This window comes from Salminus brasiliensis, chromosome 19 (assembly GCF_030463535.1).
Source record: "Salminus brasiliensis chromosome 19, fSalBra1.hap2, whole genome shotgun sequence".
In the NCBI taxonomy this organism is placed as follows: Eukaryota; Metazoa; Chordata; class Actinopteri; order Characiformes; family Bryconidae; genus Salminus; species Salminus brasiliensis.
The window spans coordinates 2,599,059-2,625,567 of NC_132896.1; the positions used below are offsets into that span (position 1 = coordinate 2,599,059).

General features: G+C 40.9%; 3 protein-coding genes across 3 annotated transcripts in view; all 3 read right to left on the reverse strand.

Annotated features, from left to right (window-relative positions):
- The window catches only part of LOC140541519 (uncharacterized), a 34,904-nt gene extending 26,577 nt beyond the window's left edge, over positions 1-8,327 (reverse strand). Inside the window, exons 1-5 of the mRNA XM_072664192.1 lie at positions 8,225-8,327; positions 7,963-8,080; positions 7,630-7,729; positions 2,292-2,418; positions 2,074-2,194 (exon numbers count right to left, since the gene is read on the reverse strand). Of these exons, the coding sequence (XP_072520293.1) occupies positions 2,074-2,194; positions 2,292-2,418; positions 7,630-7,729; positions 7,963-8,080; positions 8,225-8,288 (530 nt within the window). The 5' untranslated portion in view covers positions 8,289-8,327. The remainder of the gene's footprint in view (positions 1-2,073; positions 2,195-2,291; positions 2,419-7,629; positions 7,730-7,962; positions 8,081-8,224) is intronic.
- A 5,160-nt stretch (positions 8,328-13,487) lies between these two features.
- On the reverse strand, positions 13,488-20,422 carry LOC140541520 (uncharacterized). Its single transcript, XM_072664193.1, has 6 exons — positions 20,315-20,422; positions 20,056-20,170; positions 19,771-19,876; positions 14,333-14,504; positions 14,071-14,188; positions 13,488-13,761 (listed from the first exon to the last, which is right to left on the reverse strand). The coding sequence occupies exons 1-6, from the start codon at positions 20,382-20,384 to the stop codon at positions 13,653-13,655; spliced, it is 690 nt and encodes a 229-aa protein (XP_072520294.1). The 5' UTR covers positions 20,385-20,422; the 3' UTR covers positions 13,488-13,652.
- Positions 20,423-24,957: 4,535 nt separating this feature from the next.
- Positions 24,958-26,285, reverse strand: LOC140541521 (C-C motif chemokine 13-like). The gene is made up of 4 exons (XM_072664194.1): positions 26,216-26,285; positions 25,954-26,071; positions 25,566-25,693; positions 24,958-25,261 (listed from the first exon to the last, which is right to left on the reverse strand). Exons 1-4 carry the CDS (start codon positions 26,283-26,285, stop codon positions 25,143-25,145), a joined length of 435 nt encoding a protein of 144 aa, XP_072520295.1. The 3' UTR covers positions 24,958-25,142.
- Positions 26,286-26,509: the final 224 nt, after the last annotated feature.

Sequence of the window (26,509 nt, forward strand, 5' to 3'; positions counted from 1 at the left end):
TCCAGTATTTCACAATGCTTGTTATTTATGGCGTACCTCAGGGTTCAGTTCTTGTCCCCTTTTCATTGTGAGATATTTGCTCCTTTTTTTGTGTGAATGCAGCCTGTTACAGATGCTCCCACTCATGTTTTTCATTTTTTCTGCTTAACTCTTATTTATCCATTTAAGATTTTGGTTCAATTTAATGTGTGCAATAACTGTGGTGGCACTTTACTATATATAGTGCTTTTTGTTTAGTGCTTATTTACAGAGTGATTATTTATAGAGGAGCTATTTTATAGACTGATTATGTTATAAAGTGAGTATTTATTTTATAGTGTTTACTTACAGAGTGTTTATTTTGTAGAGTATTTATTTTATAGTGTTCATTTTATAGTATTTATGTTATAGAGTGTTTACTTATAGAGTGTTTATTTGATATTGTGTTTATTTATAAAGTGTTCATTTTATAGAGTGTTTATTTTATAGTGTTTATTTTATAGTGATTATTTTATAGTGTTTATTTTATAAAGTGTGTATTTTATAGTGATTATTTTATAGTGATTATTTTATATAGTGTTTATTTATAGTGTTTATTTTATATACTGTTTATTTATAAAGTGTTCATTTTATAGAGTGTTTATTTTACAGTGTTTATTTTATAGTGATTATTTTATAGTGTTTATTTTATAAAGTGTGTATTTCATAGTGATTATTTTATATAGCATTTATTTATAGTGTTCATTTTATAGAGTGTTTATTTTATAGAGTGTTTATTTTATAGTATTTATTTTATAGTGATTATTTTATAGTGATTATTTTATAAAGTGTTTATTTTATAAAGTGTGTATTTTATAGTGATTATTTTATATAGCATTTATTTATAGAGTGTTTATTTTATATAGTGTTTATTTATACAGTGTTCATTTTATAGTGTTTATTTTATAGAGTGTTTATTAGCTCTCTCCCCGGGGCGATTCCGAGCCGCCACCCAATGGCCCAAATAAGGACTTCCTGTTTGTTTCTGTTCATTTGAGTTGATTCACGTTCATTGTTTTGTTCATGGGTTACACCTGGGACTGGGGGGTACTTAAGGAGCCGCGACACCATGATTCTCGGCCGAGAATTGAACCGTATGGAGCCTTCAGGACACCCTGAGATTCCTCGTAGGTTATTCCCAGTGAATTTACAGTCCGGGATTTTCTCATCTTCCCCTTGGCTTCCTTGATTTCTGTGCGGTATAGTTGAATAGCTTCCCCTCATTATTTGGTTTTGGCAGCTTAATAATACTAAAGTGGACGGTGAACAAGTCTGGAGGGATGTTCGCCCTTTCTTACTGATGAAAATGTGCTGATTTGAAGTAGCTATTATTATTATTATTATTATTATTATTTCTCTCTTGCTTTCTCATTTGCATCATTAGAACTGGACGTCCTGCCCCTGACCCAGGTTCCTCAGCCCTCTCCACTTTCCCAGGCTGGTGTTGATCAAACAATTAAAGCCATGAACCATTTGAAATGAAATGGACTTTATTAGACATTATTATAAATATAAATTACAGTACAAAAATAGTCACATCTATAACTGGATACACGCTTAAAAGATCACTTCACAGGAAAATAAATTAAAGCAGCTTTATAAAGAAAAGCACTGAACACTTTTAATAGTAAAGGTGCTACAAGTGGTTCTTTGAGTGAAGCCACAGAAGAACCACCTTTGGTTCCTTAAAGAACCAATCATGTATGTCATAGAGATGAGTGTGGAGAACCTTTAGAAGACAGATATAACCTTTCTCCTGATGCAAAGCCTCTTCATCAGTTTAAAGGTACAGAAACGGTTCTTCTATGGCATCGCTCCTAGAACCTTTTTTTCATAGTTGAGGATAGTTGAGGTCCTTGTTGCGGGATCACTGTCTGCGTTTGTCCAAAGTCTTAACATGATTGCTGACCCACTTCGCATTCGGATCCACACACAGCTGTCTTCCTTTTACAGTCGTGAATCTGACAAAGGATAACGACGACAGTGAGGCTGAGTATATGAAGGCAACCTCTAAAGGCAGGTGCTCGTACTGTCAGTTCTATTAACACTACTCACATGACGGCTTTCAGGTAACAGTCGCTGCTCGTCTTCGTGTAAGACTTTACCTTCTTCAGAGGGATCTTCATTGCGGTCAGCTTAAAACAGCAGTCAGGGATGATCACAGCCGGAGCTGGAGCTATGGAATACAGCACGTTCACATCACTGGGGCACTTAAGTCTGTACAGGAAGGCCTGGCTCATTTGGCTCGAGTGTGGTCAGTATAGATCACTCACCACTAGAGGTCAGCTGGAGAGAGCTGAGCAGCAGCGCCACCAGCAGTGCAGAGAGAGTCCTCATTGGAGCAGAGAGGGAAGGGTCTTCTGGTGTGGAGTGGAGAGCAGTGTGTGGAGAGGCAGTGGTCTGTAGGCCTTTATAAAGGGAGAGGGAGATGTTCCCTGAGCCATTCCCTGAGATGTTCTGAGTATCTTCTTGAACCTGGACCTGGACCTTCTGCTAATTACTTCCTCTTTTCTTCACTTCTTCTCACATCCTCATTTTCTTGTTAGGGCTCTGTGAGCTTGACGTCACAGAAACATTACTTAAATACCATGAAGTTTTCCATGAATTGACAACGGTGGGAGATTTTTAAAAAAATATTATTTGTTATTTATTAAGCTCAGGTAAGTAGAGCCTTTTTATGTTAAATTTGTTTCTCTATGCTAAACTGATCTCCAGCTGTGCACCAATACTGTCACCTTCCCTTTGCCATCACAGGGTGTAGACACACCGGCAAACCACATCATAACCACGCATAAGCACCCATGCACATGAAGGGGGTGGGGGATGTGTGTCAGCCTGGGTATCCCTTTTACCATCTATCTCAAAGGCTTAGGCTACTTTCTGATGGCACATCTACATCAAACCATCCCTGAAGCCTTGCATGTGTCCATCCTTCTCTCTGCTCCAGAGAGTCCTATTTAATGGGCAATACTTCTCCACAGGGAATAGACAAGCTGTGTATGTGTTTTGTGTTGCAGCGGCAAGAACAAGTATGTGAACCCTTTGGAATTTTTATAATAACATAAAAATATAAATATGACTTTGCAGGTCTTTATTGAATACACTTATTCAACATTCAAAGTCAATCCACAGCATTTCTATAGGGTTGAGATCTGGGCTGTGACTTGGCCACTCCAGAAGGGTCATAAGGCTGTTTTGGGTCATTGTCCTGTTGCATAACCCAACTTCTACAGTGTTTCGGAATGTTTTGATACACTTGGGAATCCATCTTCCTCTCAATAATTGTAAGCAGGCCAGGCCCAAATCATGATGTTCCCTCCACCATAATTTTTTGTTTGGGATGATATTTCCATGGTGGTGTGCAGTGCCTGTTTTACGCCAGATGTAGCGCTGTGTGAACTACTACAAATAGTTCAGTCTTATTTTCATCTGTCCGCAAAACATTTTGCCAGTGTCTATGTGCTCTTTTGTAACTTTCAGGCATCCTTCTAGTGCGGGGCCATTCTGTGGACTTGCTCCAGTGTTTTGGGTCATTGTCCTGTTGCATTACCCAACTTCTAGAGAGTTACAGCTGACGTACAAACACTCTTACATTATCCTGTAGAATTTCTTCTTGGCAGAGTAGCCACAGTCCCAAATTATCTCCATTTGTCAATTGTTTGCCTCGTTGTAGGGCTGTTAAATGTCTAAAGTCTTCAAAATAACTTTTTAACTTCTATGTAAATCAATAATTTTGATCATAGATCCTCTGAATGCTCTTTTTTGGCGAGGCATGGCTTACATACGCCTATCCTTCTTGTGCTGAGTTTGAAAGTTTGAGTCAAAGTAGGTCTAGTCCACACCTCACTTCACATACTTTATCCACTAGCACTGTGAGGCTTGTAGGGTTGTTTTCAATATTTTTTTGTGTTATTATTTTAGGCACATTATATTTGTCAATAATCTTGACTTGGATGATGATCAGATCACATTTTATGACAAATTAATACAGAAAACCATAAAATTCCAAAGGGTTTACATACTTTTTCTTGCCACTGTATATCACACCAGCCTTGGCGCTTTGGGCACTTTGAGTTTGGGCCATTTCAGTGTAAATACAGCAGATCTCAGCGTAGTTCCACTGCTTTCTGAAATATGTCTCCTAAACCCCCCTGAGGAGAAAAGAGGAGCATCAATATCAGATGTCGGTCATCAGAGCTAAACTGGGAGGGAATTTTTGAATGGCCTGAACATGTTTAAATATTTATTATTAGCAAAGAGGAACATGCTGGTAAGTACATCTCACTTTCTAAAAAACACTGGGAAGTAGTCCTGTGTGTGTGTGTGTGTGTGTGTGCGCATATAAATACAGCTTTGGAAAAAATGAAGAGACCAATTTTTTTTTTCTTAAATTTGCATCTCTATGTGTCTGGCAGTCATTTTATTCCAGGCATTTCATCAATCAGAGCTGAGTTACCTGAATCTGCAGACTATGACTGTCATAAAGTCCCAACAGCAATGTGAAAGACTAGTGGAGAGCCGGCCGAGACATGAGAGCTGTGATTGGCAGTGGAGGTTATTTCAGATATTAGTACTGTGCTGTTTAAATTTGAGTAATAACTTATTTGCATTATAATTATTATAATCATTTCTCTGCATTATTTGAGCAGCTGTTTTTGAGCAGTTGTCATTTCTGCAAATAATTAAATAAATTCTCTAAATAGCAAATATTTGTATTTGGAGTTTATGGGAAATGTTGTCCATGGTTTATGAAATACAATGCAAATGTTAATTTTCCTAAAGCACACTGACTATAAACAGTAAATATATATATATATACACTATATATGTAAAATGTGTGTGTATATGTATATATATGTATGTGTATATATATGTATATATACATATATATAATGTGTGTGTATATATATATATGACTAAAATGGATTGTACATGTAGCCATATATACATGTGTGAGAGTATCACTACAGACATTAATTTCATGTTAGGACTGAACGACTTCTGAGCAGCTTTCTGAGCTCTGGACTCTCTGGATTCTTCAGAAAGCAGGGAGTGAAGCTCAATTCTAAAAGGAATCATAGGTTTCCTCTTTCGTGTGAAATATGAATATGAAACCCTATTTTTTATAAATTTACAAGCCACTCAGACTCGATTCCACTTGGAGTATTCTGGTTTTGCTGATGTCAGCACAGACATTTCACTTTCACATTCATCTCGCTGTCAACTACTGAGCACAGCGTGTACATCATTTTAAAAAAGTTTTGCTGTGAAGCTTTGTGCCTTGTGCATTCAGTGACAAGAAAGTACTGGATGAATCTCCACCACCATCACTCCAGAGAACACAGTTCTTCCACTGCTCCACAGCTCAATGCTGGGGGGCTTTATACCCCTCTAGCCCAAACCTGGCATTATTAGGCAGCATGGTGCCAATAGGTTCATGCTGATCTGCTCCAGAGAGTCCTATTCTTTTGGCAGTACTTCTCTACAGGGAATAGACAAGCTGTCTATCAGCAATGGTGCAACTTAAAGCAGCTAAATGCATTCATTAGAAGGGGTGTCCATAAATATATGGACACATTTATGCATATTACTGTTATTATTTGTAACATTAACATTTGTATTCTTCTGTATTATGTAGACGTCCTTCCGTGTTATTGATCAGATTGAGGTACTGAAAGTAGACTGCAGAAAAGATTTCGAAGAATCGCTTCAATGAAAGAGATTTCCTCTTTTGTGTGAAATATTAGCTCCCGTTCAGAAGTTTAAGAATCATCTGAACTTCTTCATTCCTCTGATGTGTCTCATTTCACATAACTTTCAATATCTGACCCTCACACTTATATGATCCTACTGGACATCCCAATCCACAACCATGGGCAGAAATATGAGGTGCCTCAATAGTTGGAGCTTTAGTAGCCTACAGTCCTAAGAGTATTTGGGTATGCTAGTTGGGACCATGCCATCAGTATCTGATGATTGGGAGAAGACGTGTGAAGGGGTGTGGGGGGCTTGTGGTAGACAGCCAGTCCCAGCTCTGATTAGTGGAGCCAGGAATGAGAGGTGTTAATAAGTTAATAAGGAGGTGACGGGGTGGTGGAGAGTTGCAGGGACTTGTTGAGGACACGAGAAGGTAGAGGTGGAATTTATAGGACTTTAGATTGGGAAGAGGGTCTTCAGGCCTCAGGCCTCATGTTCCTCCTCCTCATAGAACCTCCAGTAACACCCAACACTGAAGTCACTGGTGTGAGAGATGTGGAGGCCTGGCTCGCAACCAAAGTTCCAGTTCATCTCAAAGGTGTTCGGCCAGGCTGACCACATGCCCCTGGAGATCCTTCACTCTAAACTCATCCAATGTGGGAAGAACCTTTAATGGCTTCAATGACCTTTGCTTGATGTGCAGATTTCTTGCAGATTTAGACTATTACACACCTGTATTATAACGATGAGGCCTCATTCACCAGTATCACCTGAAGAAGTGTCTTCTGAAGAATGTTGCTCTTCATAAACATCCTAATAATAAAAAAACATGTAGATTAGCTCATGCTGTGAATTGCTCACAGCTCTGCTTTTATAATGATGGAGCTCATTGTTGATTGTGCACCTCACGACACCAGCACGAAACAGCTCCGTGGACATCAGGCCATCTTTAGAGGTCTTGTGGAGTCCATGCCTTGAGGGGTCAGATCTGTTGTGGTGGCATGAAGGGGACCTACCCAATAATTAGGCCATGCTCAATATAGTGTTAACGTCAGAGCTGTAGCTAACCCCTGACCTTCCCCTCGTATGGCTGAGCACTGAGACCGTTTACAGTAAAACTTTACTGTGAACTAACTCTCTCTCTTTTTACCTTCTCAGAGTAAATGGCCACCCAGCCTGACCTGCTGGAAGATTGCCCGCTGAGGTCCCCTCCACCTGCATCAGACCAGCTGCCACCTACCAGTCCGACCATCAGACCCCCCACCCACCACCACCCATAACAGACCAGCGGCACACCCTCCTACCACTGCTACCTGTCTAATGACCATGATGCGACCTAAATGGACTCTTAACTATCTACCACTATTAATATCACCACTATTAACTATCTGCTGTATCTGGTTGGTAATTTTTATCAATAATTGATAAATAGTTCTGATCAGAGGAGGACGGGTCGGGTCCCCCTTGTGAGTCCCCCTTGGTTCCTCCAGAGGTTTCTTCCTCCAGCTCTGAGGGAGGTTCTCCTTGCCACTGTCGGCATTGGGGCTCACTGGGGGTCTTTGATCCTTCATGTCTCTGTCTTTTATTAATTACTAATTATGTAAAGCTGCCTTGTGACGACAACGGTTGTAAAAAGCTGTACAAATAAATCTGACTTGATTTGATTGGTCAAAGGTGATGCTGAAAGATCTCAGACAGGAACAAAGAAAGACATGAAAGGTTTTAAATGAAAATAATAACTTTATTACACAATAAATTAAACAGTTTTGTCACATTTAGAAAATTTACTGCAATTTTTAATAAAAGAGTCCAAAAATACAAAGATTTCAAAATACGAGACGTTTCCTGTTCTTGAGTTTTTTTAAACATGATATTCAGTTTATGAGAGATTTGTGGGATAGTTCAAAGCTTTGCAGGGGTGGTGTTGTGTCTTTGGTCCAGAATGGCGACATAACCCTTGACCCACTCGGCATCCAGATCCACACAAAACTGATTTCCTGCTTTAGTATTAATTCTGCAGAAGATAATAAACAGTAATTAGAAACAGAAAATCACAGAAAAAAAATACATTATTATATAATTAATATACAATTACTATGTCATTAATATAAGCTGATATAAAATAGACTCACATTAAATCTTAACTCACATATAAATATTAAATTCTGGATGAATCTGAGGGTTTATAGCAGTAAAATCCAGCTGTTTTTACCCCACATTACCAGCTGTTAGATCATTTCTACTCACACAATGGCTTTAACAGTACAGTAGCTGCTCGTCCGTGTGTAAGATACCACCTGCCTCAGAGGGATCTTCTTCACTGCAGTCAGTTTGGGACAGCAGTCAGCATGATGCACAGCTGGAGCTGCAGGAATCACAGACATCAGATCCACCTCATTAAACAACACACATCTCTGATTCTTACTGGAAGGTGATTGGCTCTCTGCTCTGGCCTCCTGTTCTCTCCCACACCATCACTAACACAGCTCAGTGTAACGACTTCACTCACCACTAGAGGTCAGCTGGAGAGAGCCGAGCAGCAGCACCATCAGCAGAGCAGACAGAGTCCTCATTATAGCGGAAGCAGCCGGTTCAAACCCAGAGAGATGGAGTGGAGTGGAGAGCAGTGTGTGGAGAGGCAGTGTTCTGTCGGCCTTTATAGAGGGAGACCTTGAGAGCTTTCCCAGAGCCGAGATTCGTGGAACCTGATGTTCTGAGTATCTTCTTAAACCTGGTCCTGGTCTTCTGCTAATGCCTTCCGTCACTTCTTCTCACATCCTCATTTTCTTGTTAGGGCTCTAAGAAGCGTAAAAGAAAGTTAGAAACCCTTTACCGGCCTCAAAACCACAGGCCTCTGTAGTGCACCCTATGCTGACAGAGCCTATTGGCTCCATGCTGCCTCCTAATGCCAGGCGTGGGCTAGTAGAGGTAAAGGTGCATGTATTTGTCACTGTACAGCAAAATGTGCCCTCTGCATTTAACCCATCTGTGGTAGTGAACACACACACACACAAGTGAACCAGGGGCAGTGAGTACACACACACCCAGAGCGGTGGGCAGCAGAGAGGGTAAAGGGTCTTGCTCAAGGGCCCAACAGTGGCAGCTTGCCGAGCCCGGGAATCAAACCCACAACCCTGTTATCAATAGCCTGGCACTTTAACTGCTGAGCCACCACTGAGAGGGGTATGAAGCCCCCCAGCATTGAGCTGTGGAGCAGTGGAAGAACTGTGTTCTCTAGAATGGTGGATTGTGGTGGAGCTCCATCCAGTACTTTTGGGATGAGTTGGAGATGTGGGGTGGGGTGGGAATCATCCAACATCCTGACACACCACTATATGAGAGCATGTATGTGAGTCTGCTTGTGTGAAGAATCTTTTAAGAAGGTTTTAAGAAGAGAATATAATTTTTTACTTTCCTCAGGTAGAAGTGAGTGGAGATACGAGGGTTTAAAAGACTTCTATAGAAGCTGAAGTATCAACTTAATCTTTTTACTCCAGTAAAAGTGTAAAAGTACTGGTTTCAGAGCGACTTCAAGTAGAAAAGTAAAAGTAATGGAAGGAAAACAAAGGCTGAAAGCTTAGGCCGCGCCACAGGGGTCTATAGTGCACTACCCCCCCTCCCCTCCCCTCAACCCCATTTCTCTAAAAGTCAGAATGAGGAGAATGATCTATTAAAATGTTGATGTTAAAAATGTTGGGCTGCACTAGGCTCCTGTTTCAGCTGCAGATCTGCCCATTGAAAATGAAGCATTTCAGTAATATCAGCTCTATTAAAGGAGCGTCTCTGTGCTCTACTGAGCATCAACATGAGCTTCATGGAGGAAAATATGAGGAGTCGTTATCTAGAAGTTTTGTAAAGCTGCAGAAAGTCAGACTTCAGAGGCGTGTGATCAATAAGCTTTATTGGAATGTAAATGTGGGGCTCAGTCGGGACGTTTCACTGCAGCTCTCTTGAGTCTCTGCCACGGACACAGTCTTCATACTAGACTACAGACGTCTGCTGTGACCTCGCTGGAGAGTGACGGGACGTGTGCAGGTGTGATGGATCTCTTATAAACCAATAGGGAGTCAGAATGGAGTCTGTTTATACTTCTCATCCAACCACGATCAGACTCTCACTTTCAGGATGGAGAGATTTATCTGGACAGGGTTTGGAGCCGGAATGAAAACTAAGGGAAATGAAATAGGAGGAACGAGGCTGTTTTTAAAATGTAAGGAGGAGAAAGTTCAGATAATTGGGGGAAAATGTGAGAAGTAGAAGTAAAAAGTCTGAAAAATAAAGAATTACTGTAGTAAAGTTTAGAGAACCAACATTTCTACTGTAGTAAATTACTTGACACCTGTACTGGATAATAGCCCTCAGTATGGATTAGGTCTGGGGTTCACTCAAAGAACCCCTAGGAGCACCTTCATTACTGAGAGTGTACCTCACCCTCACCAGTGTCTCACCACTATTCATACCTATGGACTACATTAACATCATATTGTGTGGAAATTCTTTGGAATTAAGCTTTAGTTGCTCTGAACTCTCATCCCAGAAGTACTCACCATCTGTTCTTCCACTGCTCCACAGATCAATGCTGGGGGGCTTTATACCCCTCTATAAGCCCACGCCTGCCATTATTAGGCAGCATGGAGCCAATAGGTTCATGTTTGTTGATCTGCTTCAGAGAGTCCTATTCTATTGGCAGTACTTCTTCTCTACAGGGTCTAGACAAATATGAATATCATACATTTATCATGAATAAATAATATAATATATTATATTTAATATATAATAAAGAAACAATAAAACATATAAAAAATATCAGACACAGTCATCATGTAAATACATCAACTATCCCAGAAATCTCATCATATCTGTACAGGCCGAGGCTGCTGAGATTGCAGGTGTTCTGTTTATTATTTGTAATATTAGCATTTTTTTAACCTTAAAAAGGCACGGTTCCTCTGTAGATGTTTTTCCGTATTATTGTTTAGATGTTTACTTGCTTTCTGGGTATCTGATTGAGTTCATTCCTCAGAAAACTGAACGAGGAACTGAAAGTAGACTGCAGGAAACATCTCGAAGATCTTTAAGATTCCCTCCAGTGAAGCAGAGATTTCCTCTTCTGTATTATTATATATTATTATCTCCTCTCAGAATTCTGCAAGTCAGAACTCTTCACGCCATCGAAACTTTCGGACGTCCCTCAGAAGCTGTTTCACTTTCAGGTCACGGCCTGACCTCCAACTCACGAGCCTCGGTTTCAGTGAGATGGAGCGTTCCTCTGCAGAGTCAGCTGAGGGGGGAAAGAGCCTGGTTAAAGACAAGTCCATTACATTAATACTTATTCATATTTACATTGCATATATCATATCTGGGATAGTTAGAAGGTGCAGTATTAGCTATTGCATCTGCTGTATTTGATTTGATTTACTGTAGATATGTAGATTTATATTCATCATGGAAATCAAGAAGATACAAATATTCACTATATGTCCAAATATTTGTGGCCACCCCTTCTAATGAATGCGTTTAACTGCTTTAAGTTGCACCCATTGCTGATGACACACGCACAGCTTGTCTAGTCTCTGCATGCCAGGCGTGGGCTATAGAGGGGTATATATAAAGCCCCCCAGCAGCATTGAGGAGCTGTGGGCATTGGAAGAACTGTGTTCTCTGGAATGATGATGGTGGTGCTTCATCTAGGGGGCGCTGCCAGCGACTTTGGACCCCATGAAAAAAATACATTACACTGAGACTCTAACTCTAACAATTCTGCCAAAATACTGCACTAATACATTTTAGGACCCCAATCAGTCAGTCACAGGGCTTTAGAATCGTCCTTTTGGGAAAAGTTGGGGATGACGAGGTTGGGTGGTGATCTTTCAGCATCCTCACCTCATTAATGCTCTATTCCCTGAATGCAATCAGATCCTCACAGCAATGCTTCCCCAATATCTAGAGGAAGGTCAAGTTGAATTCAGAAGAAACAATGAATCAGAGCAGATGTCCCAATACTTTTGTCCTTTTGTCCAAAAATTCAAAAGACATATTTAATCAATAAGTGTAAATATTTATTTTTGTGTAAAATAATAAATTGTTTATAAATTTATGCCATTCTCTGAATGACAAGCTCTATAGAAACAATGAGGGTTTCAGCAAAATGTGATGTTTATAATTTGGATCTGGCATAAAAACAGTCCTCCCCACTGGAAAGACCCTTTCATATTCCTTCTCCTTTCTACAGACCTGAAAATCCCCCAGATGCACAATGATGAGTCCAAGCTGTGGTGTTTACTGCTGACACAGCAGCTTCCTGAATGAAGTCTGGATCTGCTATGACCTCATTGAGTGAAGTGACCGTGTTGTGATAAAGTCCAGCCCAGACTTCCCTTGAATGCTAAAAGGCTATTTTATCATTCTCCTGTAAACTTGCTATTTTCTGTGACACTGATGATGTTTTTCCATGGGAATTCTTATTGCAGATTGTCCGTGAGTCCTTGTGTTGCAGCCAGCTTCATTCTACTTTAAGTAAAAAGTACTTTAAAGTAGAAAGTACTTTAGTATCATCATATGCGCTAAATTGACAAAAGTATTTGGACACTGACTTGTTGAGGGTATTAAAAATAGTTTCTCCTGCTTTACTTGGAGTAACTGTCTCTACTGTCCAGACAAGAAGACTTTATACTAGATTTTGGAGGAGGAGCATTGCTGTAAGGATTTGATTGCATTCAGCGACAAGAGTGTTGTTAGTGAGGTCAGGATGTTGGATGATGTTGATCCACCACCCCACCTCATCATCCCCAACTCCTCATCCCAAAAGTATTGGATGGAGCTCCACCATCTGTTCTTCCACCGCTCCACAGCTCCTCAATGCTGGGGGGCTTTATACCCCTCTACTAGACCACGCCTGGCATTATTAGGCAGCATGGAGCCAATAGGTTCATGTTTGTTGATCTGCTCCAGAGAGTCCTATTCTATTGGCAGTACTTCCTCTCTACAGGGACTAGATACGCTGTGTGTGTGTGTTCATCTGCATATCTGCATATCAATTCATTAGGAGGGGTGTCCACAAACATTTGATAGTTTATGTAGTTTATGGCGTGCCCCATGGTTCAGTTCTGGACCCTGCTACAGATTCAGACTCCTCCCATTTTTCTGCAGTCTTCTGGGGTTTGTTGTTGTTGATAATGAGAGTTTGATTTGCAGACATCTCAGTCTGTATGTCTTTGTTATTTCAGTTCTGTATTTTTTACTTCGTGTTTCTATTTTCGGAAGGTTTAGTTGGGTTTAGTTTTTTTTTTTTTGCATTTATGACCTCTGATGACATTAGTTTAGTAAAGTAAAGTTCAATTTACTCTTGACAAATAATGAGATGGGATCAATGGTAGCAGGTTAAAACCGTGTGTGTTGATGATGAAGTTCTTGGCTTAAGTACGGTGGCCTTGGGACAGAGTCTCCTGGTGGAACTTTCACTAGAGCTTTCATTCACAACTTACAGCCCATATGTGTGTTGACCCGTTTCACCACCCAGGCCTCTGATACCATAGCCCCTCTGATTTTAGAGCCTAAAGGCAAAAGTAAAAACCTCAGATCACTCACTAAGACTGTCACGGCAGACCCGGCCTCTCCACCTACCAAAGCCCTTATTAACGTCAATAAGGAGTGTGGGGGGCCGGCCTGAACTGCTTCAGAGTTCAGACCAGCATGCTTACAGTAAAGCTCCACTGTGATTGGTCAGAGGTGATGCTGATCGAGCTCAGAGGAACAAAGAAAGACATGAAAGGTTTTGAATGAAAATAATCATTTTATTACAAAATAAATTAAACACTTTTTCAACAATTTGCTGCAATTTTCTTTGAGTTCAATAACAATAAAAGTCAGTTTTTAACATGATATTCAGTTTATGAGGGCAAACTTAGGGCAACGTTGTGATGGAGGGAATTGTGGAATTAGTAGTTTGCAGTGGTTTTGTGTCTTTGGTCCAGAATGGCGACATGACCCTGGACCCACTCAGTGTCTGGGTCCACACACCACTTTCTTCCTGCTTTAGTCTTAATTCTGCAGAAGATAATAAACAGTAATTAGCAGCTGGAATTTACAGAAACAGCCTAAAAATATAACATTAAAAAGAAATTGAAGAATTACTAAAACTGCTAAACTGAAACATTTACGGAAATACTTATTAATATCTAAACTGAAATATCCAAAACAAATCACAGATATACACTATTATAATATACACTTAACATCTAAACCACATTCAAATATTAATTATAGATTAATCTGAGGATTTATAGCAGTTACATCCAGCTGTTTTACCCCACATTAGCAGCTGTTAGAAGAGTATGTGAGATAATTTCTACTCACACAATGGCTTTAACAGTACAGGTGCTGCTCATCGGTGTGATAGACTCCACCTGCCTCACAGGGATCTTCTTCACTGCAGTCAGTTTGGTACAGCAGTCAGCATGATGCACAGCTGGAGCTGCAGGAATCACAGACATCAGATCCACCTCATTAAACAACACACATCTCTGATTCTTACTGGAAGGTGATCGGCTCTCTGCTCTGGCCTCCTGTTCTCTCCCACACCATCACTAACACAGCTCAGTGTAACGACTTCACTCACCACTAGAGGTCAGCTGGAGAGAGCCGAGCAGCAGCACCATCAGCAGAGCAGACAGCAGAATCCTCATTATAGCAGAAGTAGCCGGTTCAAACCCTGAGAGATGGAGTGGAGTGGAGAGCAGTGTGTGGAGAGGCAGTGTTTTGTGGGCCATTATAAAGGGAGACCTTGAGAGCTTTCCCAGAGTCGAGATTTGTGGAATTTGATGTTCTGAGTATCTGGACCTGGTCTTCTACTAATTCTTCCCTTTTTTGGTCTTCAGGTTTTGCATCCTCATTTTTTTCTTTGTTTTCTGTGAGCTTGACTTCACTGAAGGAGAGAAAACTTCCGTGTTGCTCATTAAGAGGTGAATCGCACCAAGAGCAATCAGGGCTAAGTTAAGGCTAGGCAAAGCTTCTGTAAGCCATTATGGTGTCGTAGTATATAGGGATAGATTATATTATTATATAATATAAAATGGTTTAATACCCAGGCTCAGCAAACTCACTGTTGGGCCTCTGAGCAAGGCCCGCAACCCTCTCTGCTGCCTGGGCACTGCAGCCATGGCTGCCCACTGCTCTGGGCAGGTGTGCTCACTGTTACTGTGTGTGTATGCTCACTAGTGTGTGTGTGAAGGGGTTAAACGTGGAGGCCAAATTCCATCTTTTGCCAATGCTAATGGTAAAAATGGTATATATGAACTCATTAAACAGGCCTGGACAGAAATTATGGTACCCCTGAAAATAATCTGACCAAAGGGAGATGTTAAATCAAGGTGTGTCCACTAATTAGCATCACAGGTGTCTACAATCTTGTAATCAGTCAGTGGGCCTATATATAGAGCTACAGGTAGTCACTGTGCTCAACATGGACCAGAGGAAGCGAAGGAAAGAGTTGTCTCAGGAGATTAGAAAGAAAATTATAGACAAGCATGTTAAAGGTAAAGGTTATAAGACCATCTCCAAGCAGCTTAATGTTTCTGTGACTACAGCTGCACATATTATTCAGAAATTTAAGATCTATGGGACTTTAGCCAACCTCCCTGGATGTGGCTGCAGAAGGAAAATTGATGACAAATCAAAGAGACAGATAATACAAATGGTAACAAAAGAGCCCAGAAAAACTTCTAAAGAGATTAAAGGTGACCTTCAAGCTCAAGGAACATCAGTGTCAGATCGCACCATCTGCCGTTGTTTGAGTCAAAGTGGACTTCATGGGAGACGACCAAGGAGGACGCCATTGTAAACAAAAACAATGACAATGAAACAAATCATAAAGAAGCCAGACTGGAATTTGCCAAACTACATGTTGACAAGCCCCAAAGCTTCTGGGAGAATGTCCTATGGACAGATGAGACAAAAATCAAGAAAGGAACACTGTCCCTACTGTGAAACATGGAGGAGGCTCTGTTATGTTCTGGGGCTGCTTTGCTGCATCTGGCACAGGGTGTCTTGAATCTGTGCAGGGTACAATGAAATCTCAAGACTATCAAAGGATTCTAGAGAGAAATGTGCTGCCCAGTGTCAGAAAGCTTGGTCTCAATTGCAGGTCATGGGTCTTGCAACAGGATAATGACCCAAAACACAGCTTAAAAAAACACCCAAGAATGGCTAAGAGGAAAACACTGGACTATACTGAGGTGGCCTTCTATGAGCCCTGACCTAAATCGAATTGAGCATCTTTGGAAGGAGCTGAAACATGCCATCTGGAAAAGGCACCTTCAAACCTGAGACAACTGGAGCAGTTTGCTCATGAGGAGCGGGCCAAAATACCTGCAAAATATTAAGTTAAGGGTATTATCATTTCTTTCCAGGCCTGTTTCATGAGTTTATTTTTTAAAATAATTATGCTGAAGCATGGTTGAAAAGCAATGTCTGACTTTCATTGGTTAATTTTCATAGCATTTTAACTTTTTTCAGATTCAAGTTATTTCTGTGACCATTGTGGGTTTTTCTTTCATTAACCGAGGGGTACCAACTAATTTGTCCAGGTGTGTGTATGTGTGTATATATATATATTGCAGCCTTTCTACAAATCCATGGTACCTCCTCATTTCTAATGCAACAACTATCCCATTTCTTACCAAAGACACTTGACGACACCATACATTTGTCCACATTCGTCCATTAAAGAAGCTATTCCACATTTCCATATCATTTCTTTTAAGTAACTGATGGGATTTATTCTTCGGGTCTTTGAGGAAGTGAAAGTCTACAGCAGTTCTAAGAGTGTTTTTATTGTTGCTCTTCAGTGAATAAGAGAGTTCCTCATTTATGTGAAATATTATCCCACATCCAGGCCTTTAGAATCTCCCCACCTCTTTTGCTGATGTCTCTCTGAAGTCTGTGTTGGACCCTTCAGGTATTGAGAATCTTCTGCTTATATTCATCATTTCAAACTTTTAGTCTCTAACCACCTTTATCTGGTTTTGATTTAACGCTCATCATTTCATTATTAATATACATTTTATTCTCATTTAAATTTTATTTATTATCAATTTGTTTTTTGTTTTATAATTGTTCTCATTTGATTGTTTCTATATTGGATTTCTTATGAATTTTGTATTTGACTGATTTAATATGTTATTAAAAGTTAACTTTTGTTTTCAGTCGCTGCTTTCTGTGGTTGCTCTGCTTCACTGCTAGTTAGGGTGAACCTCAATGTTCTTTGTGTTTATGTAAAGGTCAACTGATTGATCGATTGATTGATTGATTCATTAATCATTTATGACAGACAATACTCTGAGTACTTTCACATCTGTCTTGGTGGTAGCAGAGACTGCAAAGGCTTTCTTTAGGTCTGATGGTTTTGGTGGGTGTGAATGCTCCATCCATACTCAAGACCAGTGGTCCACTGTAAAGCACCAGCTTCAACGTGAACCTCAGTTCATTCCACTTGCGGGAACACATTTTTGTTGAAGGTCCGCACCAATGCGGGGAATTCAGCATCAGAGTTTGGTTTCTCAGTCTTTCCATTTTAACATTTGACTCTTCACAAAGGCTCATATGGTTGCTGCAGCCGGAGGAGCACGGGCACCATCTTTCTGACAGGTTGAGCAACCGGATTACCCGATTATCATACTGATGTTTATTTAAAGGAGTATTTCATCAGGATTATTTTATTACACTGACTGTGATACATGTACATGTATACGTTTTTAGACTCAGAAACTGAATAAGTCAAAGTGGATTCTAAAAAAATGGTGCATACTGAACAACACATAGTAGATACTACTGGATACTAAATAATTCATAGTGGATACTGAATAATTCATACTGGATACTAAATAATTGATAGTACTTACTGAATAATTCATAGTGGATACTAAATATATAGTAGACTCTGAATAATTCATAGTGGATACTAAATAATTCGTAGTGGATACTAAATAATTCGTAGTAGACTGAATAGTTCATAGTGTATACTGACTAATTCATAGTAGACTCTGAATAATTAATAGTGGATACAAAATAATTCATAGTACATACCGAATAATTCATAGTGAATATTAAATAATTCATAGTACATACTGAACAATTTATAGTGGATACTAAATAATTCATAGTGGATAATAAATAATTAATTGTACATACTGAATAATTCATAGTGGATAATAAATAATTAATTGTACATACTGAACAATTCATACTGGATACTAAATAATTTATAGTAGACTCTGAATAATTCTTAGTGGATATTAAATAATTTATAGTAGACTGAATAGTTCATAGTGGATACTGAATAATTCATAGTAGACTCTGAATAATTCATAGTGGATACTAAATAATTCATAGTGGATACTAAATAATTCATAGTGGATACTACATTTATAGCAGACTCTGAATAATTCACAGTGGATACTAAATAATTCATAGTAGGCTTCGATACTCTGTACTGTGTTTGGTCCACTGTGAAACCAACCCATTCAAATGATTCACTATCTCTAACATCCAGACTGTGGGTTGGGGACTTCAGAAGAATTAGCCTCAGCTTTACTCTGAGAGCATGTGGCACTTCTGTGGGATTCAATTCATTTTTAAATTGCAGCGACTTCATGAGACACGTTCATGTGTCATGTGGTCATGTGGCCCATGCAGCCCGTCATGGTTTCGGTGTGAAGTTATTCCAGATCCTAACCCCATTTATGAAATCACTGTGGTTTTGAGTCTAAGTGAAGAAACTCCAACATTAGAGCCATTAGAGACTTTTCTTTCTGAACATGACGTCTACCAGCCTACACCACCAATGACCCTCGTCTTACCAATGACCTGTTTTATTGATGCACATCAAGTATTGTGGACAACATACCTGTATCATGTGTATTATATGTGTCACACTGCTTGTGGAGTGCCTCAGGGTTCCCCTTTTTCTTGTGATGTTCTTATTTATCCTTGGCCAGATCATTTTTTTGCATGGTCTGGGTTTTGGTTCAACACTGCCATCTAGACATGTTTCAGAAATAGCCCATGATGCATTTGGCCACTGTCAATCAAATCACGTAAAAAAAGGTGAAGCACGTTCCAAATGCTATCAACATTACCAGTGAAAGTGAGCACCAGAGCCGGTCCAAAGCATTCTCGAATGCTTAAAAAATATATATATTTAAAAAACATTAAATAATAAGATGAATAAAGCGATTTTTATATTATTATTACTTTATATATTTATATATAGTTGTCACACCAATACTAGCATAATCAGCTCCTGCTGTTGGCTGCTGCCTCTGTTGGGCAAATGCAGATATACACCACTTGGGTGGTGGATAAAGGCCCGGGCGCTTCAGCGTATTGCACAATATCTCTCTCCCTATGAAATAATGAAGCAACTGGTGCTGAGGTGGTGGTATAGGGGGGCCCCCAAATGAAAATATTCTTAGGGCCCTACAAAGGCTTGGGCCGGCCCTGCACCGAGCGGTGTGTGTCCGGGATGCAGGAAGGGTGAAGGGCCTTGCTCAAGGACCCAACAGTGATAGCTTGCCCCTTCTGGTCCTGACGTTTATGTCCACAGTGATCATACAGTGGGGTTGTTTTTTAAAAATAATATTTTAACAATTTTTAAAAATATTTTCTTTTCATCTTGAACTTCATAGAAACTGTCCAATGAAAAGCATGTATCTCCCAAATGGTGACTTTACAGGAGAAGGAAAAAGTAATTTTGAGCATTTCTATTGGTCCATTCCTCCAGAATTATTAACACAGTGTACAAAAGCAGCTACAGGGTTCCAACCATGGAGAAAACTGACAAAAATGGAGATGCATGTTTTTCATGTTCAGCTAATAATATGGTTTTTGATAATGAGTGAAATTCATGACATTCCAGACTTTAAATTCAAATCTCTTTATTACAACAATAAATTAATCATAAACATATTTATATACAGTGAGAGCAGAAATGTGCAAAAATCTGCAATTTGATGTTATTTTCTACAGGAAAATAACTTAAAGGAGGCGTGTTCAGTAGACGGCTGTGGAATTTATAGTGGAAGTCCTTGCTGTGGGTTGGTGCATGCGTTTGACCAACTCAGAGTCCGGGTCCACACAAAACTCCTTTCCTGCTTTAGTCTTCAGTCTGCAGAAGATAATAAACAGTGATTAGATGCAGGATATGACTTTAAAACATTAAAAAACTTAAAAAACATAAACTATAAAATCAAAAATATTTAATTCTGGATGAATCTGAGGATTTATAGCAGTAAAATCCAGCTGTTTTTACCCCACATTTCCAGCTGTTAGATCATTTCTACTCACACAATGGCTTTAAGAGGACAGGCGCTGCTCGTCCGTGTGATAGACTGCACCTTACTCAGAGGGATCCTCATTGTGGTCAGTTTGGGACAGCAGTCCGGGGTGTGTCCAGCTGGAGCTGCAGGAATCACAGACATCAGATCCACCTCATTAAACAACACACATCTCTGATTCTTACAGGAAGGTGATTGGCTCTCTGCTCTGGCCTCCTGTTCTCTCCCACACCATCACTAACACAGCTCAGTGTAACGACTTTACTCACCACTAGAGGTCAGCTGGAGAGAGCCGAGCAGCAGCACCATCAGCAGAGCAGACAGGCAGAGAGTCCTCATTGCAGCAGAGAGAGAGAGATAGAGAGAGAGAGTGGATCTTCTGCTGTGGAGTGGAGAGCAGTGTGTGGAGAGGCAGTCTTCTCTGGGCCTTTATAAAGAGAGACCTTGAGACTTTTCCCAGAGTTTGACCTTTCGCAGAATCTAAAGTTCTGAGCATCATGTTGTGATACTTCCTTCCTTCCCTTTTCCCTCACCCCTTCTCACATCCTCATTTCTCTCTTTAGCGTATTTCATATAGAAGTACACGATGTGGACAAAAGTATTGGGACACCTGTTCATTCACTGTTTCTTCTGAAATCAAGGGGATTAAAATGAGTTCATCCAGTCTCTACTCTCCAGGGAAGAGGACTTTCTACTAGATTTTGCTGTGAGGATTTGATTGCATTCAGCGAAATGAGTGTGAGTGAGGTCTGGATGCTGGATGATGATCACCACCCCACCTCATCATCTCCAACTCCCCAACTCTTCATCCTAAAAGTACTGGATGGAGCTCCACCTTCTTCTTCCACTGCTCTACGGCTCAATGCAGGGGGGGGGGGTTATACCCCTCTAGCCCACACCTGCCATTTTTAGGCAGCATGGAGCCAACAGTCTAGTTTATTCATTATCTAGCAAATCTAGTTTATCTGCTCCAGAGAGTCCTATTCTATTGGCAGTATCTCTCTACAGGGACTAGACAAGCTGTGTGTGTGTGTGTGTGTGTATGTGTGTGTGTGTGTGTGTTTGTGTTTGTACATCTGTGTCAGCAATGGGTGGATCTTAAAGTAGCTGAATGCATTTATTAGAATGGGCGTCCATAAATATTTGGACATATCACGTATACCTACTATATGTAGTGAATATGAATATATATGAATATGTGCATATATATATATGTATATACATATATATATATATATATATATATATATATATATATATATATATATATATATATATATATATATTTATATAACGTCCAATACATGAAGACTGACATATATGTATACATTAAATATGTTATATACTGCAACTTGATGATTAACAGGCTCTGAGGCTTCTTTGCTCCTGATATGGAGCTAAAGCCTCAGACCCCTTTTATAGATAATAATTTATAGATAATATAATTGTGAAATAATTGTGCTAACAGGTCAGGTCAGATCAGGTCAGGGCCTAGTCCTAGACCTGGGATAGAGAGAATTCTGTGTTCTCAGAGTTCTTTAAGTACAAAATTATCCCCCTCCCAAGCAGAGGGGGCTTCCTGTGTACTACCATCCAACTGAATAACCAAGAAGTCAGATGACGGAAAGCAAACTGTGGGTAAGCAACACTTTACTACACTACAGGAGCACAGAATGTCAGTCTGCAGTCTATCATCTCATTTCATCTCCTTCATGTTGGTCTCTGATTTAGTCCCTGGAAGTCTGGGGTAGTGAAAGTGCCTCCTTCTTCTTGTGTCCGGACTACAACTGACAGATTTCTGCTTCTGTGTGAAGTATTACCCCACATTCAGATGTGCACACATCTCTCTTCCTCCTCCTCCTCGTCCTCATTCTGCTTCTGCTGAGGTGTCTGTGTGGAGTTGTTCTACAGCACATTCACTTTCATTAGGATGTCACACAGGCCTGCACTGAAGTGAAAACTGAGAGAAAGGCCATATTCTCATAACGACTTCCATTGGTCTTATCATTAAAGGTAAAGGCGTCCTCCACAAAGAGGGTGAAGGGTCTTGTTTAAGGGCCCAACAGTGGCAGCTTGCCGAGCCCGGGTATCGAACCCACAACCCTGTCATCAACAGCCCAATGGAGCTCTAACCACTGAGCCAGCACTGCCCTATACTTCAATACTTCCTTTATGCCATTGATGAGGCCATTAAATAACCAAAACAAGCAAGAGATACTAAACTGACTGGAGACCAACCGTGAAGACAGCGAGCATCACCAAATACATGCCCTCACCAATACACAATAACCAACAAGAACCCCATGAAACAAGGGTACTGCATGTTCATGCTCGTTCAGTCTCTCCTCACTTTAAGACTTGACTTCTGCAACTTTCTTCTGACTGGTCTTCCTCTGCGCACCACCAGGCCCCTGCAGCTGATCCAGAATTTCTAACTTCAGCCAGCTCCTCCTCTACTGCATTATCTTCACTGGCTTCCTGTAGCTGCAGCCCAGCTCATCAGATTCAGACCTCTGACTCTGGCCTACAAAGGCAAGACTGGACCAGCCAGCCCCTCCGTACTTGATGGCGATGGTCAAAAACCTGATCTGCACCAAGAGCCCTTCCAGCTTCAAGTACGGCTCGGCTCGACCCGCCATCCAAGATCCACGGAAGACGAGCGTCCAGACTTTTTACTGTCCTGCACCGAAGTGGTGGAACGAACTTCCCCTGAGTGTCCGAACAGCAGAGTCCAACACTCACTGTCTTCAAACCCAGACTGAAGACCTTCCTCTTCTGAGAGGTGAATAGCAGAGTGGTCTCCTTACTGACCTGTGTTTGAGATTAGAGGATCTCTGAAGGTTAGCTAGCTGAGGTTGCTAAATACCTTAAATGTAAATGTAAACGCATGTACACACTGAAGCAAACGAGGAACAAAGGGGCAGGGCTACACCTGGGAGACAAATGATATGGCAGGGGACAAAGATAGAGACTAGGGAGGAGGCAAGGACCAAACACAAACAGAGCCATGTGCTAATGTTCCCACGGCAGGGCAGAACGGAGACACTGTTTGGTGTCTTGTCTGTTGTCCTTGCAGTATTGTATCATGTCCTACCTATTTACATTTACGGCATTTAGCAGACGCTCTTCTTAGACTCTACTAAATACAGAGGTCAGTCTGGAGACACAGTACTCCACACACTCTACACTCTGCACCCAAGTCCTCTCAGAAGAGGAAGGTCTTCAGTCTGGGTTTGAGGACAGTGAGTGTTGGACTCTGCTGTTCGGACACCCAGGGGAAGTTCGTTCCTCCACTTCGGTGCAGGACAGTAAAAAGTCTGGGCGCTCGTCTTCCGTGGATCTTAAAGGATGGCGGGTCGAGCCGAGCCGTACTTGAAGCTGGAAGGGCTCTTGGTGCAGATCGGCTTTTGACCATCGCCATCAAGTACGGAGGGGCTGGCTGGTCCAGTCTTGGCTTTGTAGGCCAGAGTCAGGGGTCTGAATCTGATGACACAGATGTGCAAACCCCACACACAGCTTGTCTAGTCCCTGTGGAAGAGAAGTACTGCCAATAGAATAGGACTCACTGGAGCAGATGAATCTCATGAACCTATGGGCACCATGCTGCCTAATAATGCCAGGCGTGGGCTAGAGGGGTATTTATAAAGCCCCCCAGCATTGAGGAGCTGTGGAGCAGTGGAAGAACTGTGTTCTCTGGAATGATGATGGTGGTGGAGCTCCATCCAGTACTTTTTTGATGGGATGAGTTGGGGATGATGAGTTGGGGTGGTGACACGTTAAATAAAACTCTGTATTAAAAGACAAACAACCTCCATGACAGACTGTGGTGCTTTAGTCCCTCTAGTGGTCCTAAATGATATGAACAGAATGGCCAAATCCAAACTACCCCAGTCACCAAACAGGCCCGGTTGGGGTTTTCTTAAGGCGTAATGTCTCCCTCTGCTGGCCTCAGTGGGGAGCTCATGCACAGGTCATGTGCTCCACTGTGCAAGGGCCTCATCTGAGGCTCATCTCCAGCACACAGGTGCTGTCCATGATGGGACCGAATAGGGTTCTCTGAAAGTCTCTCCCTAGTTTGGAGGCCTCATTCGTGTTGTCATCAATCAGTCCTGGATGTGGATGTGGATGACCACCCCACCTCATCCCATTCCAGAGAACACAGTTCCACTCTAGCCCACGCCTGGCGTTAGTCATGGTGCCAACAGGTTCATAATTATCTCCTACAGTGGGTCCTATTCTATTGGCAGTCCTTCTCTACAGGGCTAGACTAGGCTGTCAGTACAATGTATCCGCAATGGTGCAACTTCAAGTAGCTGAATGCAGTCATTAGGATGGGTGTCCACAAATATTTGGACATATAGTGTATGTGATAATTATTAGGGGTATTAGGGGCTGTCATTTTATATAGACTGTTCATTAATGTTCATTAATGATCTAAAATCCAGCCTCTGAGGTGGCTCAGCCCTTTTGGCACTTTTTGCACTTTTGGAATTCATTAACAGGCCAGTTTACACATATTTCATATATTTGTGGACGATTCATGTTGGTTTTGACCCTCTGCTTAGTTCAGTTACCTAGATTATGGGTTTGCCTGTTATACCGGCCTGCCTCTATTCTGAACTCTGCCTCTCCTCCCACCGAGTATTGCTTGAGTCTGCAGCCTGCCTCAACACATATGTTTACTGATTGCGATCCCATTGGATGTCGATGTATTTAACTGGCTTATTTAACTGAGGGGTGAGTGGTCAGCTGGCTGTTTGAACACCTGATTGGTTATGGGATAGGGAGTCTGATGATTAAAGAGTAACAGAGAGTAACATAATTTAAATGAAAATATATTTTATTTTTAAAGAATATTTAATTCATATTTAATTAATATTTATTCAATATATTAAATGCCTAAAAATCTGCTGTTCAAATTATGTTTTTTGGTAACATTCAGGCAGCGGCAACCTGAGTGCTGACTAACTCAGCGTCCTGATTCACACACAACTCTTTTCCAGATGTCGTCTTCAGTCTGCAGAAGATAATAGTACAGTAATTAGAAACAGAAGAAGGAATTGATCAGTTATTGATCAGTTATCAGATCATTTCTACTCACATAATGGCTTTAAGAGGACAGTCGCTGTGCGTCCACCTGTAAGACTCCACCTCCCTCAGAGGGATCCTCACTTCAGTCAGTTTGGCACAGCAGTCAGAGATAAGCCGAGGTGGAGCTGCAGGAATCACAGACAGTAAGATATATATCACTCATCTACAGCCAGAGGTTTTATGGGAGCATTATGTACTCTCTCTTTAACTGAACTGTTCTCATTGAGGGAGCTGCTTCAGTCCAGACCAGCAGGCTTACAGTGAAGATTTACTGTGATTGCTCAGAGGTCAGAGGTGAAAATAGAAAGGCTATTTTTAGTGGAAATCTAATAAACAGCACTGTCACCTTTAAACTGATACAGTCCAGAGATCTGTCAGTTTTTAACATGATATTCAGATTATGATGCTAAACTAGAGAGAGTGTATTACTGGAGGGAATTGTGGGATTCGTAGTTAAAGGGGTTGTGTTGTGTCTTTGGTCCAGAATGGCGACATGACCCTTGACCCACTCGACGTCCGGATCCACACAAAACTGCTTTCCTGCTTTAGTATTAAATCTGCAGAAGATAATAAACAGTAATTAGAAACAGAAAATTAGAAGATTCAGAAACTACAGTTAAACAATCTAATGTAGCTAAACTGGAACATGTACAGAAAGACTATTAATATACACTGTTAATATACATTCAATATAAATGACTTAAATATAAATATTGAATTATGGATGAATCTGAGGATTTATATCAGTTAAATCCAGCGTTTTCTTTACCCCACATTACCAGCTGTTAGAAGAGTATGTAAGATTATTTCTACTCACACAATGGCTTTAACAGTACAGTTGCCGCTTGTCCGTATGTAAGACTCCACCTGCCTCAGAGGGATCTTCTTCACTGCAGTCAGTTTGGGACAGCAGTCAGCATGATGCACAGCTGGAGCTGCAGGAATCACAGACATCAGATCTACCTCATTAAACAACACACATCTCTGATTCTTACTGGAAGGTGATTGGCTCTCTGCTCTGGCCTCCTGTTCTCTCCCACACCATCACTAACACAGCTCAGTGTAATGACTTCACTCACCACTAGAGGTCAGCTGGAGAGAGCCGAGCAGCAGCACCATCAGCAGAGCACACAGGCAGAGAGTCCTCATTATAGCAGAGAGAGAGAGAGAGAGAGACTTTTGCTGTGGAGTGGAGAGCAGTGTGTGGTTGAGCAGAATCAGATGTTTATCTGGAAAGGAAAGCTGGAAAAATGGAAACAAATAAAAAGCCTAAAATGCTTCATATTTATTTTATTTATTTACATCTTCAGGACTTTTTAATAATCTGTCTAGATTTAGGATGACGTCACTAGCAAATACACCATTTATAGAAA

Excerpts from the sequence above, each read along its gene's own strand:
- LOC140541521 (XM_072664194.1), bottom strand. The coding sequence starts at position 26,285 with ATGAGGACTCTCTGCCTGTGTGCTCTGCTGATGGTGCTGCTGCTCGGC. Across the intron at positions 26,072-26,215 it reads TCTCCAGCTGACCTCTAGTG|CTCCAGCTGTGCATCATGCT; the intron begins GTGAGTGAAGTC and ends TGATTCCTGCAG. Across the intron at positions 25,694-25,953 it reads TGTACTGTTAAAGCCATTGT|ATTTAATACTAAAGCAGGAA; the intron begins GTGAGTAGAAAT and ends TATCTTCTGCAG.
- LOC140541520 (XM_072664193.1), bottom strand. The coding sequence starts at position 20,384 with ATGAGGACTCTCTGCCTGTCTGCTCTGCTGATGGTGCTGCTGCTCGGC. Across the intron at positions 20,171-20,314 it reads TCTCCAGCTGACCTCTAGTG|CTCCAGCTGGACACACCCCG; the intron begins GTGAGTAAAGTC and ends TGATTCCTGCAG. Across the intron at positions 14,189-14,332 it reads TCTCCAGCTGACCTCTAGTG|CTCCAGCTGTGCATCATGCT; the intron begins GTGAGTGAAGTC and ends TGATTCCTGCAG.